This window comes from Aspergillus tanneri (assembly GCF_003426965.1).
Source record: "Aspergillus tanneri strain NIH1004 chromosome Unknown AapTan_6_pilon_pilon_pilon, whole genome shotgun sequence".
In the NCBI taxonomy this organism is placed as follows: domain Eukaryota; kingdom Fungi; phylum Ascomycota; class Eurotiomycetes; order Eurotiales; family Aspergillaceae; genus Aspergillus; species Aspergillus tanneri.
The window spans coordinates 1837062-1850285 of record NW_022984633.1 but is presented as its reverse complement, the minus strand read 5'-3'; the positions used below and the strand labels follow the sequence as shown (position 1 = coordinate 1850285).

The 13224-nt window shown below is 47.2% G+C and overlaps 4 protein-coding genes across 4 annotated transcripts; 1 reads left to right on the top strand and 3 right to left on the bottom strand.

Moving 5' to 3' along the window:
* Window positions 1–974: 974 nt before the first annotated feature.
* Window positions 975–3109, top strand: ATNIH1004_008634 (WD40 repeat domain-containing protein; the record flags this gene model as incomplete). Its single annotated transcript, XM_033573239.1, has 3 exons — window positions 975–2450; window positions 2519–2684; window positions 2925–3109. The coding sequence occupies 3 exons, from the start codon at window positions 975–977 to the stop codon at window positions 3107–3109; spliced, it is 1827 nt and encodes a 608-aa protein (XP_033423791.1).
* Window positions 3110–6837: 3728 nt separating this feature from the next.
* On the bottom strand, window positions 6838–8943 carry ATNIH1004_008633 (uncharacterized protein; the record flags this gene model as incomplete). The annotated part of the gene is made up of 8 exons (XM_033573238.1): window positions 6838–6934; window positions 7000–7164; window positions 7387–7504; window positions 7668–7943; window positions 8046–8405; window positions 8466–8570; window positions 8626–8783; window positions 8843–8943. 8 exons carry the CDS (start codon window positions 8941–8943, stop codon window positions 6838–6840), a joined length of 1380 nt encoding a protein of 459 aa, XP_033423790.1.
* A 936-nt stretch (window positions 8944–9879) lies between these two features.
* On the bottom strand, window positions 9880–10976 carry ATNIH1004_008632 (dihydrodipicolinate synthase family protein; the record flags this gene model as incomplete). The annotated part of the gene is made up of 4 exons (XM_033573237.1): window positions 9880–10161; window positions 10242–10612; window positions 10690–10785; window positions 10853–10976. The coding sequence occupies 4 exons, from the start codon at window positions 10974–10976 to the stop codon at window positions 9880–9882; spliced, it is 873 nt and encodes a 290-aa protein (XP_033423789.1).
* Window positions 10977–11405: 429 nt separating this feature from the next.
* On the bottom strand, window positions 11406–13018 carry ATNIH1004_008631 (uncharacterized protein; the record flags this gene model as incomplete). The annotated part of the gene is made up of 2 exons (XM_033573236.1): window positions 11406–12785; window positions 12836–13018. 2 exons carry the CDS (start codon window positions 13016–13018, stop codon window positions 11406–11408), a joined length of 1563 nt encoding a protein of 520 aa, XP_033423788.1.
* Between the last annotated feature and the right edge of the window lie 206 nt (window positions 13019–13224).

Here is a 13224-nt window from a genome sequence, read left to right as displayed (position 1 = left end):
CAGCGACATCTGCATCCCAGATGGAGAAGATATACTTACCTGTATTATATCAGCTCCTCACTACTGACGACGAGGATGAGTCAAGGGAACTTGTAAAACAGTTCCTAGATATTATTGGGACTATTATTATTCTTGCTACTCCACTCTCGATCAATGCTCTTGGGCAGCTTCTTGCTATTTCAAAAGAAGATATCAGCAACCTATTGAGTATGCTACACTCAGTACTTAGTGTACCAGAGGACCTAGATACCCCAGTCCGCATTCTACATTTATCATTTCGAGATTTCCTTGTTAACACGAAAAGCACCTTTTATATAAAAGAGGAGGACATGCACAAGAGCATAGCCTTACATTGCCTTCGCATTATGAACACTTGCCTTAAACAAAATCTCTGTGGCCTACCAAGTTATGGAATGCAGCGGGTAGATATCACCCGTCAGACTATTAACCAATACGTCCCAGAAGAACTACAATACTCCTGTCGCTACTGGACAACTCATGTGGAACAAAGCAAGTTACTTAATACTACTAAGGTTCTTGCTTTCTTAAAAATCCATTTTCTCCATTGGCTGGAAGCAATGAGTCTAATGGGGTTTATCCCAGAGACTATTAGTATTGTAAATAGTTTGCAGTCAGCTATAGGGGTAAGTGCCTGGACAATCTACTACTTCTATGCACTAAAACAGAAATTTTAGAGTAATACAGCCTCCGAAATAGTGGATTTTTTACATGACACAAAACAATTTATTCTTAAAAACATGCAAATTGCAAATACTGCTCCACTTCAACTTTATTGTTCTGCACTAATATTCTCTCCCAGAAAGTCAATTATTAGAAGAAAATTTGAAAAAGAGATTCCTAGGTGGATATGTATGGTACCACCAATAGAAGACTTCTGGCGTGCAGATATACAAACGCTCGAGAGCCATTTATCTTGGGTTCTGTCTGTAACCTTCTCCGCGGACGGTCAGACTATGGCCTCAGGCTCGACCGATAAGACCATTAAGCTCTGGGACGCCAAGACCGGTCTGGAACTCCAGTCGCTTGAGGGCCATTCAGATTCGATTTGGTCTGTGGCCTTCTCCCCGGATGGTCAGACTGTGGCCTCAGGCTCAGATGATAAGACCATCAAGCTCTGGAATACCCTGAGCGGCCTGGAACGCCGGACTCTCGAAGGCCATTTAGGTTCGGTTCTGTCTGTGGCTTTCTCCCCGGATGGTCAGACTGTGGCCTCAGGCTCAGGTGATAAGACCATCAAGCTCTGGGATATCAAGATCGGCCTGGAACGCCAGACGCTCGAGGGCCATTTAGGTTCGGTCCGGTCTGTGGCTTTCTCTCCAGATGGTCAGACTGTGGCCTCAGGCTCAGGTGATAAGACCATCAAGCTCTGGGATACCAAGACCGGCCGGGAACTCCAGACGCTCGAGGGCCATTCAGATTCGGTTCGGTCTGTGGCCTTCTCCCCGGATGGTCAGACTGTGGCCTCAGGCTCAGATGATAAGACCACCAAGCTCTGGGATGCCCAGAGCGGTCTGGAACTCCAGTCGCTTGAGGGCCATTCAGATTCAGTTTGCTCTGTGGCCTTCTCCCCGGACGGTCAGACAGTGGCCTCAGGATCCGACGATGAGACCATCAAGCTCTGGGATGCCAAGACTGGCCTGGAACATCTCGCACTTAAGGGCCATTTATCTTTAGTTCTGTCTGTGGCCTTCTCCCCGGACGGTCAGACTGTGGCCTCAGGCTCCACCGATAAGACCATTAAGCTCTGGGACGCCAAGACCATCCTGCAACGCCAGACGCTCGAGGGCCATTCAGCTTGGGTTCAGTCTGTAGCCTTTTCCCTAGACAGTCAGACTGTAGCCTCAGGCTCCAATGATAAGACGATCAAGCTCTGGGATACCAAGACCGGCCAGGAACGCCAGACGCTTGAGGGCCATTTAGATTCGGTTCTGTCTGTAGCCTTGTCCCCGGATGGTCAGACTGTGGCCTCAAGCTCCCACGATAACACCATCAAGCTCTGGGATGCTAAGACCGGCCTGGAACTCCAGACACTCAAGGGCCATTCAGATTCGATTTGGTCTGTAGCCTTCTCCCCGGATGGTCAGATTGTGGCCTCAGGCTCAGGTGATAAGACCATCAAGCTCTGGGATGCCCAGAGTGGCCTGGAACACCGGACGCTTAAGGGCCATTCAGATTCGGTTGTGTCTGTGGTTTTCTCCCCGGATGGTCACACTGTGGCCTCAGGCTCCCATGATAACACCATCAAGCTCTGGGATGCCAAAACCGGTCTGGAACTCCAGACACTCAAGGGCCATTCAGGTTCGGTTCGGTCTGTGGCCTTCTCCCCGGATGGTCAGACTGTGGCCTCAGGCTCTATTAATAAGATCATCAAGCTCTGGGATACCAAGACTGGCCTAGAATGCCAGACGCTAGAGGGCCATTTAGATTCAGTTTGCTCTGTGGCCTTCTCCCCGACAGTCATACGGTGGCCTCAGGCTCCTACGATAACACCATCAAGCTCTGGGATGCCAAGACCGGCCTGGAACTCCAGACCCTCGAGGGCCTTTCCGATTGGGTTGAGTCTGTGGCCTCCAGCGATGACTGCAAAGATAATGATGGCATCCCAACTTCACATACCCGTGTCCCTCAAATATCTCTGGTAAACTACTGGGTGATTGTTGGAGGTAAAAAAGCACTGTGGCTCCCTTCTGAGTATCGTCAGACTAGTTGTTCAGCTATTAAAGATGGTAACCTTGTTCTTGGCTATCGTGATGGGCGGGTTTTTTTTATTGGGTTCTCTGTGCCTATGTACTAACCCTCGTTTGATGTATACTTTTGCTTTCTAATCTCTATTTAAAAAGAGGGTCTGGGATAGCTGAACGTTATATATTTCTCCAAACCCGCTGCATCCGACACGCCTATAGCTGAACCCCAGGGTGTACTCCAAGTCCAAGACAGCGCCAGCGCATGGAAAGTGGTGCCTGTTTCTAAACACGGCAGCCGTTCCGTGCTAGATACCAAGGAATACTTCGAGAAACCTGAACAGCCAGAGCTTGCTTTTGATGTTTTGCATGTTTTTGACGACTTTCATCAAGATTCACTCAAGTGAAATTGGAGCGAAGTGACCTGGCTACATAAAATGACATTTTGCGCCATGTTTCCGATGTGCATCGGGGGCGCAGTTGCTGGCGTCCAGATCCAGCAAATCCAGGCAAATTTTGAGTAGGATAGTAACAAATAGCCCTCGGACATGATGGAAGGACTTCTCGCCCTGAACGATTTTTAGTCACCCGGTGAAGCTATGTTAGCAATTCGGCGTCTCCTTATATCAAAGTCATTGTTAAGACACCCAAGCGTCCAGATATTCAGGCGTTCAGACGTTCAGGCGTATGCTGGTCTGTTCTTTTGCGTATACGTAACTTTGTATTATCTTCTCTTCGAAAGCCGTTTTTAGCTTTTACTTGGTGGGTATGTTTCAGTCGGCTTCTCATGTTAGCCGCTGTGCTACGGACTGAATCCAAAGGTAAGAGACGATCTTGCTATATGACCCCGTCGATTACAGACTTATTACAGGCAAGCTTATTTTCAACGTTACGCGTATCTTTGTCTCCTTCATTGATACCTTCGTCCACATTACGCAAATCCTCCAAATTCTATTTCAGTGGTGGATAGAGGTAGTAAATAGAGTTAAGTTGGGAGATATCATTACTGGTCACGAGGTGGGCAAAGTCATAGGACGTGGTGTCTATCTTCATTTAATTTTTTGGTCTAATTTTTGTTTCTGTTCTGTAGGATGACTGTCATCACGACTACTGCAATGAACTGCTCGACCACGAGATGTATCGGCAGAGGCATTGCTTTGACTACTAATTTTTTTTTTTTTTCTCTATTGCAGGTTTCTATGCTTTCAGGATAGATAAGTTAGACACTTTATAGTCTTGTCATCGGTTTCTCTGTTCGTCGATACACATTCATTACTATGCATTACGTGATCTCATTTGGAAAGTCTCATTCTCTAGAGCGAGTCGACGCATGTCCACTTCAAGAGCTAGCGCCACAGTCGCTCCCTCCTGCACTAAAAGATGGGGTTCAATTGGCCCGTTACTCTCCCTGGAGGCGACTACAGCTGCGCCAAGGGAAGAGACCGGTGGTTATTTTTAGGCGGACAAATTAACTTGGAGTGTTTTCTTGCTCTTGCAAGCCCCTTTGACCTCTCAGGCCAATTACCCTATTGTCCCCGTTGTCCCCATTGTCCCTATTCTCCCTATTGTCCCTATTCTCCCTATTCTCCCTATTGTCCCTATTGTCCCTATTGTCCCTATTGTCCCTATTGTCCCTATTGTCCCTATTGTCCCTATTGTCCCTACGGACCCTACAGGCCCTCGACCCATATCACGTTACTTTTCCCCCTTATTTGTTTACCGATCATTTCCCTCTTCCTTTCTTCCCTTCAACAATTCTTTTTTGTACATGGCCTATCTTATAGGTTCTACGGGTTCAGCCCTAACAGTTTCAGTAAGATATTCGGTCAGTCCCCAATAGGAAATAGAATACTAGAATACAATCCATAAACGTCTCAAAATGATCAGTTCTTGAGCTTTTGAGCACTCCTTAATTTTATTGATTCTTGTGATGGTTCTCAGTATGATCTGAGAATATGTGGCTCAACTTAGGGGTTCTTACAAACATAAGCCATGTCGGCCGGAGAGAGACATCTTAGAGCAGTTAACCACTCAAGAGACATTTCTTATTCTGTTGTCTGAGACATGTAGACTATTTTGTGTGTTCTGCCATGAATATGCGTTCATAATAATACTTTCATGGTCAGACCTTCATATGGAGTAAACTAATATGGAAATTATTGACACAAGTGATAGTAAAATGTTCAATTGATTGACTGATCAAAGGTTATCTTTTACAGAGGCGGGATCCTAAATATATATCTATTCCTAATCCCTGCCATAAGCCTCAGCCACCGTGATATTCAACAGGAACGTCTCGTCGTCCAGCACGGCTCATAACCTTCAGCTTTCCGACTTCACGAGCTCACAAGCAACTCTTCATGGTCTAGTCTGGATTAATTACCTCAGAAGCTGTGAACTTATTCCTAGAAGGTGGCCGGCCATAGAGGGCCGCGGGTGAGCGAGGGTGGCCGGTCACAGAGGGCGGCAGACCATAGGCTGCGGGCAGTCGAAGTTGGCCAATAGCAATTGCTCACCAAAACTGTCCGAGTAATGGGCCTTATGTGATGTGTGGCTGTATCCATTGGAGCACTTCCGGCGGAACAGGTGTGTCGCGCTTAGTGCGGTCGTCGTCATGGTTGAGGTCCGGTATTCTTCCGACATTGACCGGAACGAAAATCAACACATTGTTTTATCGGGCTTGCATACTATGGTTAGCAACTGTTAGTATTGGCCTAAACCCATTTAGGCCAAATCATGTGATTATAGTAGGGGTCAAAAATCTCCGAAAAGATGGAAGAAACAAGCAGAGCATCAACAAGAATATAATCAAGAGCCCAACCAGCTCAATTAATTCAAACTACGACCTTACCAATCGTACCCTATTGCCTCTTCGGGACTAGCTGAATATCTGACAGCAACTGAACAAATCAAGTTGATATTTAGGAGCTGCGTGGTGGGGCCAATATGGTCTTGGCCGGGGTTGTATCATGAGGGTTCGAATCGGACTCGGTCTCCGGCGTAACGGACCTGGGGTATCACAGACCTGGGTTAACTTTGAAATGGATTGAATCATCTCGTTTATTGACATACCTGGATTCTCCATGGTTAAATACAAACCAGTCCTCAGAGATTTATCGTAATGTCTAACCTAATGCAGTTTAGTCGTACTCTAGGTCTTCCGTTTCGATCGTCATCTGATCCTCCAACAAGTCTTGGTCTCGTGAATTGGTGGCGTTCTTATCAGTTAACTGGCTTGGGGTTGGATAATAGGAGTCCCGAGGAATCAACCACTGGAGTACATATGCATGTCTGGGAAGTATACCAATTGTGACCCTACGAATGCCCAACAATGCCGAAGCATCCGCGGAAAACATAAACTCGGCCTGTCTCCCTGTACGTATGCCTAAACAAACATCGGCGCCGCACATCCGGCTATATTCGGATGATTTCTTTATCAGACTAGTTCTGCGACGGTCTCGCTTCTGGTGAATTAACTTCCTTCTTGACCTCGAATCCCTGGATTGCTTTAGCGCACCCCTTCTGGTCTGCAGCATGGTCATCTGTGAGTCAAATATATTACTTCATGTCTGGAATGACTTGAGTCGAACTGATCGAGGAGCATATTGGGGTTTATATTGGAAAGAACTACTAAGAAATTCTACATATGCGCAAAATAACAAAGCTGCATTATATTAGCGCCGGGCGCGATGCTTCCCCGTTCAGAGGCGACATTTTCAGAAGGAGTGGTGGTCATGGTACCAGTCCTGCGTTTCCAATCTTCTTCTATTAAATCGCACCGACTGCGACTCTAGCTTTTTCTATGTGACCGAAGACTGCCAGGCTAAGAAGCAAGGCAGGATTAGACAGGCATATCCTGGCTTGGAGTAAGCTACTCATTACGAACTTGTATCACACTCCCTAAAGGGTTCAGCAGAGCTCTAATCGATCGCCTCTTGCGTGCGTCCTGCGCTTGAATATAGATTAACAAATCATATTTTACCAGTGAGCCGAACAATGATCGTATATATTGCAACGCGAAATCAGCACTCAAATACGACGCCCCGTGCACAATCAGGTCGATATTTAACGGCCGAGCTTGGTCCTGCAATTATTCCTGACCTCACACATGTAAATCTGGAGGGAGCAGGGCATGCTACACCCGTTCTTCACAATGGCTAACAGAACCTTCTTTCCCATCCTGGAAGACAGCGATTTCGTGGTCTTCGGATGATGGATTGCCGACATATCCACTTCATCAGACCTGGCAGTTAGAATTTGCCTTAAAAAAACCGACGGTTTTCGTTTTCAGACTTACAAGATAACGTCCATCTCATATATAGTACGTCCCTTGGTCTCCGGAAGGAAAAAGAATGCCCAGGTGGATGCTAACATCATCCAGCTTGCGAAGAAGAACCATGTTCCATAGCCAAATGACTGAAAGATATACGGAAGTGCTTTCGTTATCGCAAATTGAGTGAGCCTGATAGGCATGGTCAGCTTTCATGCCGTTTCCGGTTTGAATAATAGCAAGCTATCCTACCACTGGACCAAAGCAGCCCAAGTACCTGTTAAATTTCGCAAAGCTCCAGGAAAGATCTCAGCTGATACAATCCAAGGAATACCATTGAGACCAAAAGACCAACTGATAGAGCCGGGAAATCAATTAGGAGTGTCGTCCCAGATGGCGAAGTGGTGGACTTACAAGACCGAGTAAATCATTATCATAACTGTTGCGGCTCGGCCTCCAGCAGCAGTAGATGGCGATAGCTGTTTGCCTGACGCAATAATGTCCGCCGGGTGGCCCACTTTGACATATGCACCTACGATCCAGAGACAGAGTGAACAAATGATGGAGGAAATGATGGTCGGACGCCGCCGTCCCCATCGATCAACCAGAGCTCCGTAAAAGACAATGGACGCAACCGCTGCAGCCGTCTCTATTAGTTTATTTACCGGTTTAAATGCAATGCAGGAAACAGGTACCTTTGACTAAGCCATATATTCCAGTATAGAGGGCAACGTCGCTTATGCCGATGGAACTGAAAAGGGTTGGCGAATAGTAGTTGATCGCAGCGGCCCCGGACATGTTCTGGAGTGTGAAGGCGCAGAAAACTAGAAGAACACGGTTCCGCATGCCTGGCCGGGATAGTTCAAACAAGGTTCCTCGAAATAAGGCCCACGCGCCGTGTCCATAATTTCTGGCAATTTTAGATTCCTCGACTAGCCTGTTGCGAGCCATTTCTAGCTCTTCTTGCACGTCTATACATAATTAATATATTTGCCCCAACTGCCGACCCTGGACGCCGCAATGCATTTTACAGGTGTGCAAGTAAAAAGAACCGAAAAGGAAACTCCACTTACAGGCATGGGTCGGTGGTAATTTTCTAATGCACTCTAATGCTTGGGCAGCATCTTCTTCGCGGCCCTTGCGCATCAGCCACAGGGGGCTTTCGTGTAGAGCGAAGCCACCGAGGAAGAGAACACTGGCAGGAATGAGCTGGACCCCCATCGGTATTTTCCAGCTGGCTGTGGATGAGAGATCCATACTCTGATTGATACCATAGTTGATCCAGAAGCCAACAAGCGTTCCAACCTGGTATGCCACCTCAAACATCCCCGTCAAAATGCCGCGGATGGAATCGATGGATAATTCAGCAATATAACTTGGGACTGTAGCGGTGATCGCGCCGCAGGCTACACCTGTCAATGCCCGTCCGGCATCTACACACTTGTAAGCGATGACCACTGCAATATGGGTTCAAAGAGACAGGCAAGGCGTACAAATGAAAGATAGTTGGTGAGTGGCAGCAACCGTGAGAATGGCTCCAACCAAGAACACGACAACATTGGCTTGGAGAGCCCATTTCCGACCACACTTTTCGGTCACTTATTGGTGTGTCAGTGTCCCTCACGATTTGCGAATGTATGTTAAGTGTCTTACAGAGAAAGCAGAGTATGGCGCCAAAGAACGCCCCGGCCTGAAAGGTAGACGTGATATTACTGGAGATGTCGGCAGCATCATCGGGTCCAATATTGAATGCAGCCTTGAAACTCTGCCGAGAGATGGTGGTTCCAATAAACGCTGAATCGTATCCATATCTGTTGAGAAATGAGAACGCCAGCCCCAAAAGCCAGCCCAAGGGGCTGTCAATACCTACAGTACTGAACCAGTGGCAATGATTGCGGCCTCCGAGTATAAGCGCCAGTTGTACACCTCTTTTGGCGTGGACCTATCCTCTCGAGTGTTACTGCGGGCCATTTGAAGCTGTGGTCAAGTCACACGGAGGCGAGTGTCTTGAGTAGGGAGCGTTTGAACAATTATGTATATCCCCGTGGGATAATCTTATTGTTCCAATTGTACCTTCCTGGCTTATTTAGCACGATGAGGCTTTCTGCCAGAATTGTGGGGAAACCATGACTAGCGCATCATAGGTGTGTGGGTTGGGGAGAAGCAGAGGCCAGTTGGTCCTCATCGATGGTTTGCTGGGCTCTGGAGAGTTAGGGTTGGCCCAAATCGGTATTTGGTGAGAGTATGAGTTGCCGGAGCTAATCCTAAGCTTGACAAGCATCGAGTTTCCGACTCCCGAGAAGCGAGCCGATCGATGCGACGGCGGGGGCGGGGGCAAACACGAAGTATAGCGGGGCCAGACAAATATCGGCTAGTTATCGGACAGTCGTTGCTCGTAAAGGTTAACCTTTTCGGTATTATCCAACCCAAAACCAGCTAGGGCTCCGTGACACTATTCTCTCCCTTTTGACCCCCACTCCAAAAAGTTACGAGACAAAAGTAGAGGTGTTTATGACTTGCCCAGTTCTCTGCATAAGAAACTATTCTATACAAAAATCTGGTTTAGTAGATACTAGAACTTTTACATATAGTATTTGTTCGAGAAATCAGTCTGATATCTCATACATAAACATACTAGTTTACAATGAGAATAACGATAATTATCTTTCTTCCTCTGATTTACAATAGAATAAGCCTCTGTATGGCGTTGGCTTTTGCGATGGACGTGGCGCGAGTTCTAAATCCTCTTTCTTTGGATGCTCGTTGAAGTGTCTCAAGCATGCAGCCTTGGTATTCATGGAGCTTGACAACTAATTACATTACTACGCCTGATTATAAGTGTACCAGCCATTTCTGCTGTGTATTGATTTCTTTGTATTTCAGGTTGTGTCGACCATTCCAATCTATTTATTCCTGATTCACGCTGCCACTGAGGCTGTCCTCGAGTTCTTTCAGCGGCTCTACAACCTTAAGAATCCACGATTGTTGCTGCTCGTCGTGAAACTTAGGATACGGCCTTCTGCAGTGCCAACTTCCAGAAGGATATCCTTTTAGCTGGGCTACAACCCATTTTGTCCCATTTATGCCTCCTTTCGCAAAGCCCCATTCCATGCGAGCCAGTCTTCGCTGAAGCGCTTCGGCCTCTTTGAGTTGGCCACTAGTGTACAAGTTGTAAATTTGTATACATACCTGGAACGATTCGTTTTAGCAACTGTAGAAGGCATACGGAAGCTTTAGGGAGTACATTCACTAAAAATTTTCGAACTTACCTTAGGATACACATTGGCGACTCCTGTGATGGCTCCAGTTCCACCTACCGAAAGTGCAGGAATAAGCCAGTCACTCTGTCCGGCGAGAGCTGCAAACTGCTCTGGAGGGTAACTGGCAGATATTCGAGCAACTTTTGCGATTCCGCCGCAGGTTAATTTGACGCCAACTATATTTGGATTCTGGCCCAGGTGATCCAGCACGTCTGAGCCAAGGTCCAGCCCTGCTGATACGCCGGGAAAGTTGTAAATCAGTATAGGCAGTGGACTGGACCTTGCCAATTCCTCGAAAAAGTCAATGATCGCCTTGGTGTCCATGGCGAAGTGAAAATAACTTGGAGTTAGGACAAGGACATAGTCGGCACCAGCCTTTTCTGCTAGGTAGTTTCGGCGATGACATCTCTCGTGCATTGACTGGAGGTTCCGACCGTAATTTTGACATTAGGCCTACCGACATCCTTTGCTATTTCGCGTGTTATCTTGACCAGCTGACACTTCTCATCTCTAGTCAGAGACACCGCCTCGCCATTCGTTCCAGCAATAACAACTATAGAAGCAGAGTTAGAACAAGCGATAGTTTAGGTATCGGGTTCCAAACTTTCCTCCATGAACACCAGATTTGATCAAAAATTCGATATGCAGCTTCTGGAGGTTCCAATCTATCTCTTGGTCGACATTGTCTCGAAACCATGTCAGACACGGCACATGAATGCCCTGTGGATAGCTCATTTCCGCCATTGTTCAGAAAGTAGGTACAGCACAGAGTTTAGGTATAGTACAGTTCAAATAATTTGAGCCAGATCAATGAGAAACCAACACAAGCCATGAAGACTGCAGTGGAAATTAATACTAGTCTCTCAAAGGACGGAGTGTGCGTCAATCAGTGCCATGATGTCAGAACCATTTTCAGCCCGTAATACCCTTGGCATGTGGAGAAAATTTAGCCCATCCGATCGAAGCGAGGCCCTGGAGGTATAGAACGTCGCACGACATGTCGGAAAGCTCGGTATTTTTCCGATCCAAAATGAAAAGGAAAATATTACGCAAACGATCCTACTCACATCGGCAGTAAAGCCACTGTGCTACTTCGACAGAATGCCGCCGTCTTAAGTCAGCCTCTTCCTTCGTTATTCCTTCTTGGTGTCTCTCGCTCAAGGGCGTCGGCGCCTAGACAATCGCAAAGCATAAGTTAAATTCCGAGTGCATGACAGCCCGAATATCCATTCTAACTTTCGCAGTATCTTGATAAGATTGAACCTTATCTAGCACCTTTGTCGTTCGGCCGGCATTCCCAACGACATTCTCCATTCTAAGAAGCTGTGCCCGGATCCATTGCCTCTCACTTTCATCAGTCTCCTCCGCACCAAGCATTAGCAAGGGCCAAAGTATGGTGACCGGAGGGTTGTCTGAAGGCTCCAAGTCAGCCACTATCTGCTGTGCGAGCTTGCGGATCTGACTCAATGCATCTTCCACTTCTTTTGTGAGAGGGAGAGTCTTGTAGGCAACTCGATGGAGGTGAACTTTACAGGCATAGAAGTTTAACAGGTAGGTTCGAAATGCGCGAGTGATTGCACAGGCTAGGGAGGATGACAGGTGCGGCTCGACCAGTCTCCCAGCCACTGCCAGGTCCATAAGTATGGGACGCTGGTTATACAATGATCGCAGACCTGCAGCAATCGAGGCTCCCTTGTTCATAACTTCAATCTCGTCCTCGACCGTTCCTCGAGATCGGTGCCATGGATCGAGCTTGGATATATGTCCCATGTAACTCTGAACTTTCTGATAGAATATGACACCGGGCTGGTACAAGGCTTGAAAGAGTACGTCCTCCACATCATCTTCTCCAACTGACTGTCCGTCTGGAGTACCAGGTATGGAATCAGATTTTGCAGGGGAGCTGTCCCCCAGGAGAGATTCAACGTCCTCCAAAAGAAAGAGTCCGTCACCCCCCGCACTTACGGCTCGCGCGTCAAGAAGGCGGATCCAGAGCAAGAGTTGCCTCTCCATGGAGGAAAAACTCGTTTTGTGTCCCCTTTGGAAGATATTGTAGGCTCGTTTGAGATTTAAATGTGCCATTTCCATTCTTATTTCCAAAATGTCGATGTAGCACAGAAAGAAAAGTGCCACTAAGACGTGTTCGCGATCATTGCTGTATTCTGCCATCGCCGAACTGTCGAAACCAGCAACTCCCGCTATAGCATTTTGGTAATGATTTTGCTCGCAAGTATCAGCGTTATTATTTTGCCGAGATATAAGTAGGGTAGCAAAGGCAGAAACTGCGCTCCGAACTATTGGGGAATGTCTTGCCATCCCCACGATGGCATGACGCATTGTCAACCACTTCTTATGAGCCTCAATGTCGGCTAGAATTGGCGGCCTGACTGACTGAATGAAGAACTCTATAAGAGAACTATCTGATTCTGGGGTCACCCCCACGTCTGTTTGTCCACCCTGTCCGTCAAACTGTAGCTGGAATGGGGGGGTGGTCAAAAATGTATTGCAGGTTGCAGCAGCATTTACTGAAGTGCTGGACCACTCTGAGTCTGCCTATAGTCATCGTTAGAAGACGCATAAACACGTATATTAGAAAATATTACGGTTTCTGGGGGGTCGAAGGTCGAGCTTTTCTCCGTGTCAGGGATTTTCTGCGGCCAACAATTTTGAGTGCCAATATCCCAAATGGAACGGTCACAATTAAAGATCTCTGTCAGCGAAAATATGGGTTGCTCGGTAAGCATCTCAGGAAATGCCCTCGCGGCTGATGTCTCATTCTGCTGCATTACTGTATGCTCTCCTGTTGCAGGGGAGTGCCAGCTCGAGATCCGATCTGCAGAACTCCACATACACTCCATATTGAGCCTCTCGCAGTGAGAACATCTCGGTCGCTGCTCGTTGCACTTGACCTTACGACGTCTTGAGTACTGAATTAGTAGATATCTCTTAAAGCGCCGTTTTCATGTCGCAGCTCACTTGCAAGTTAAGCAAC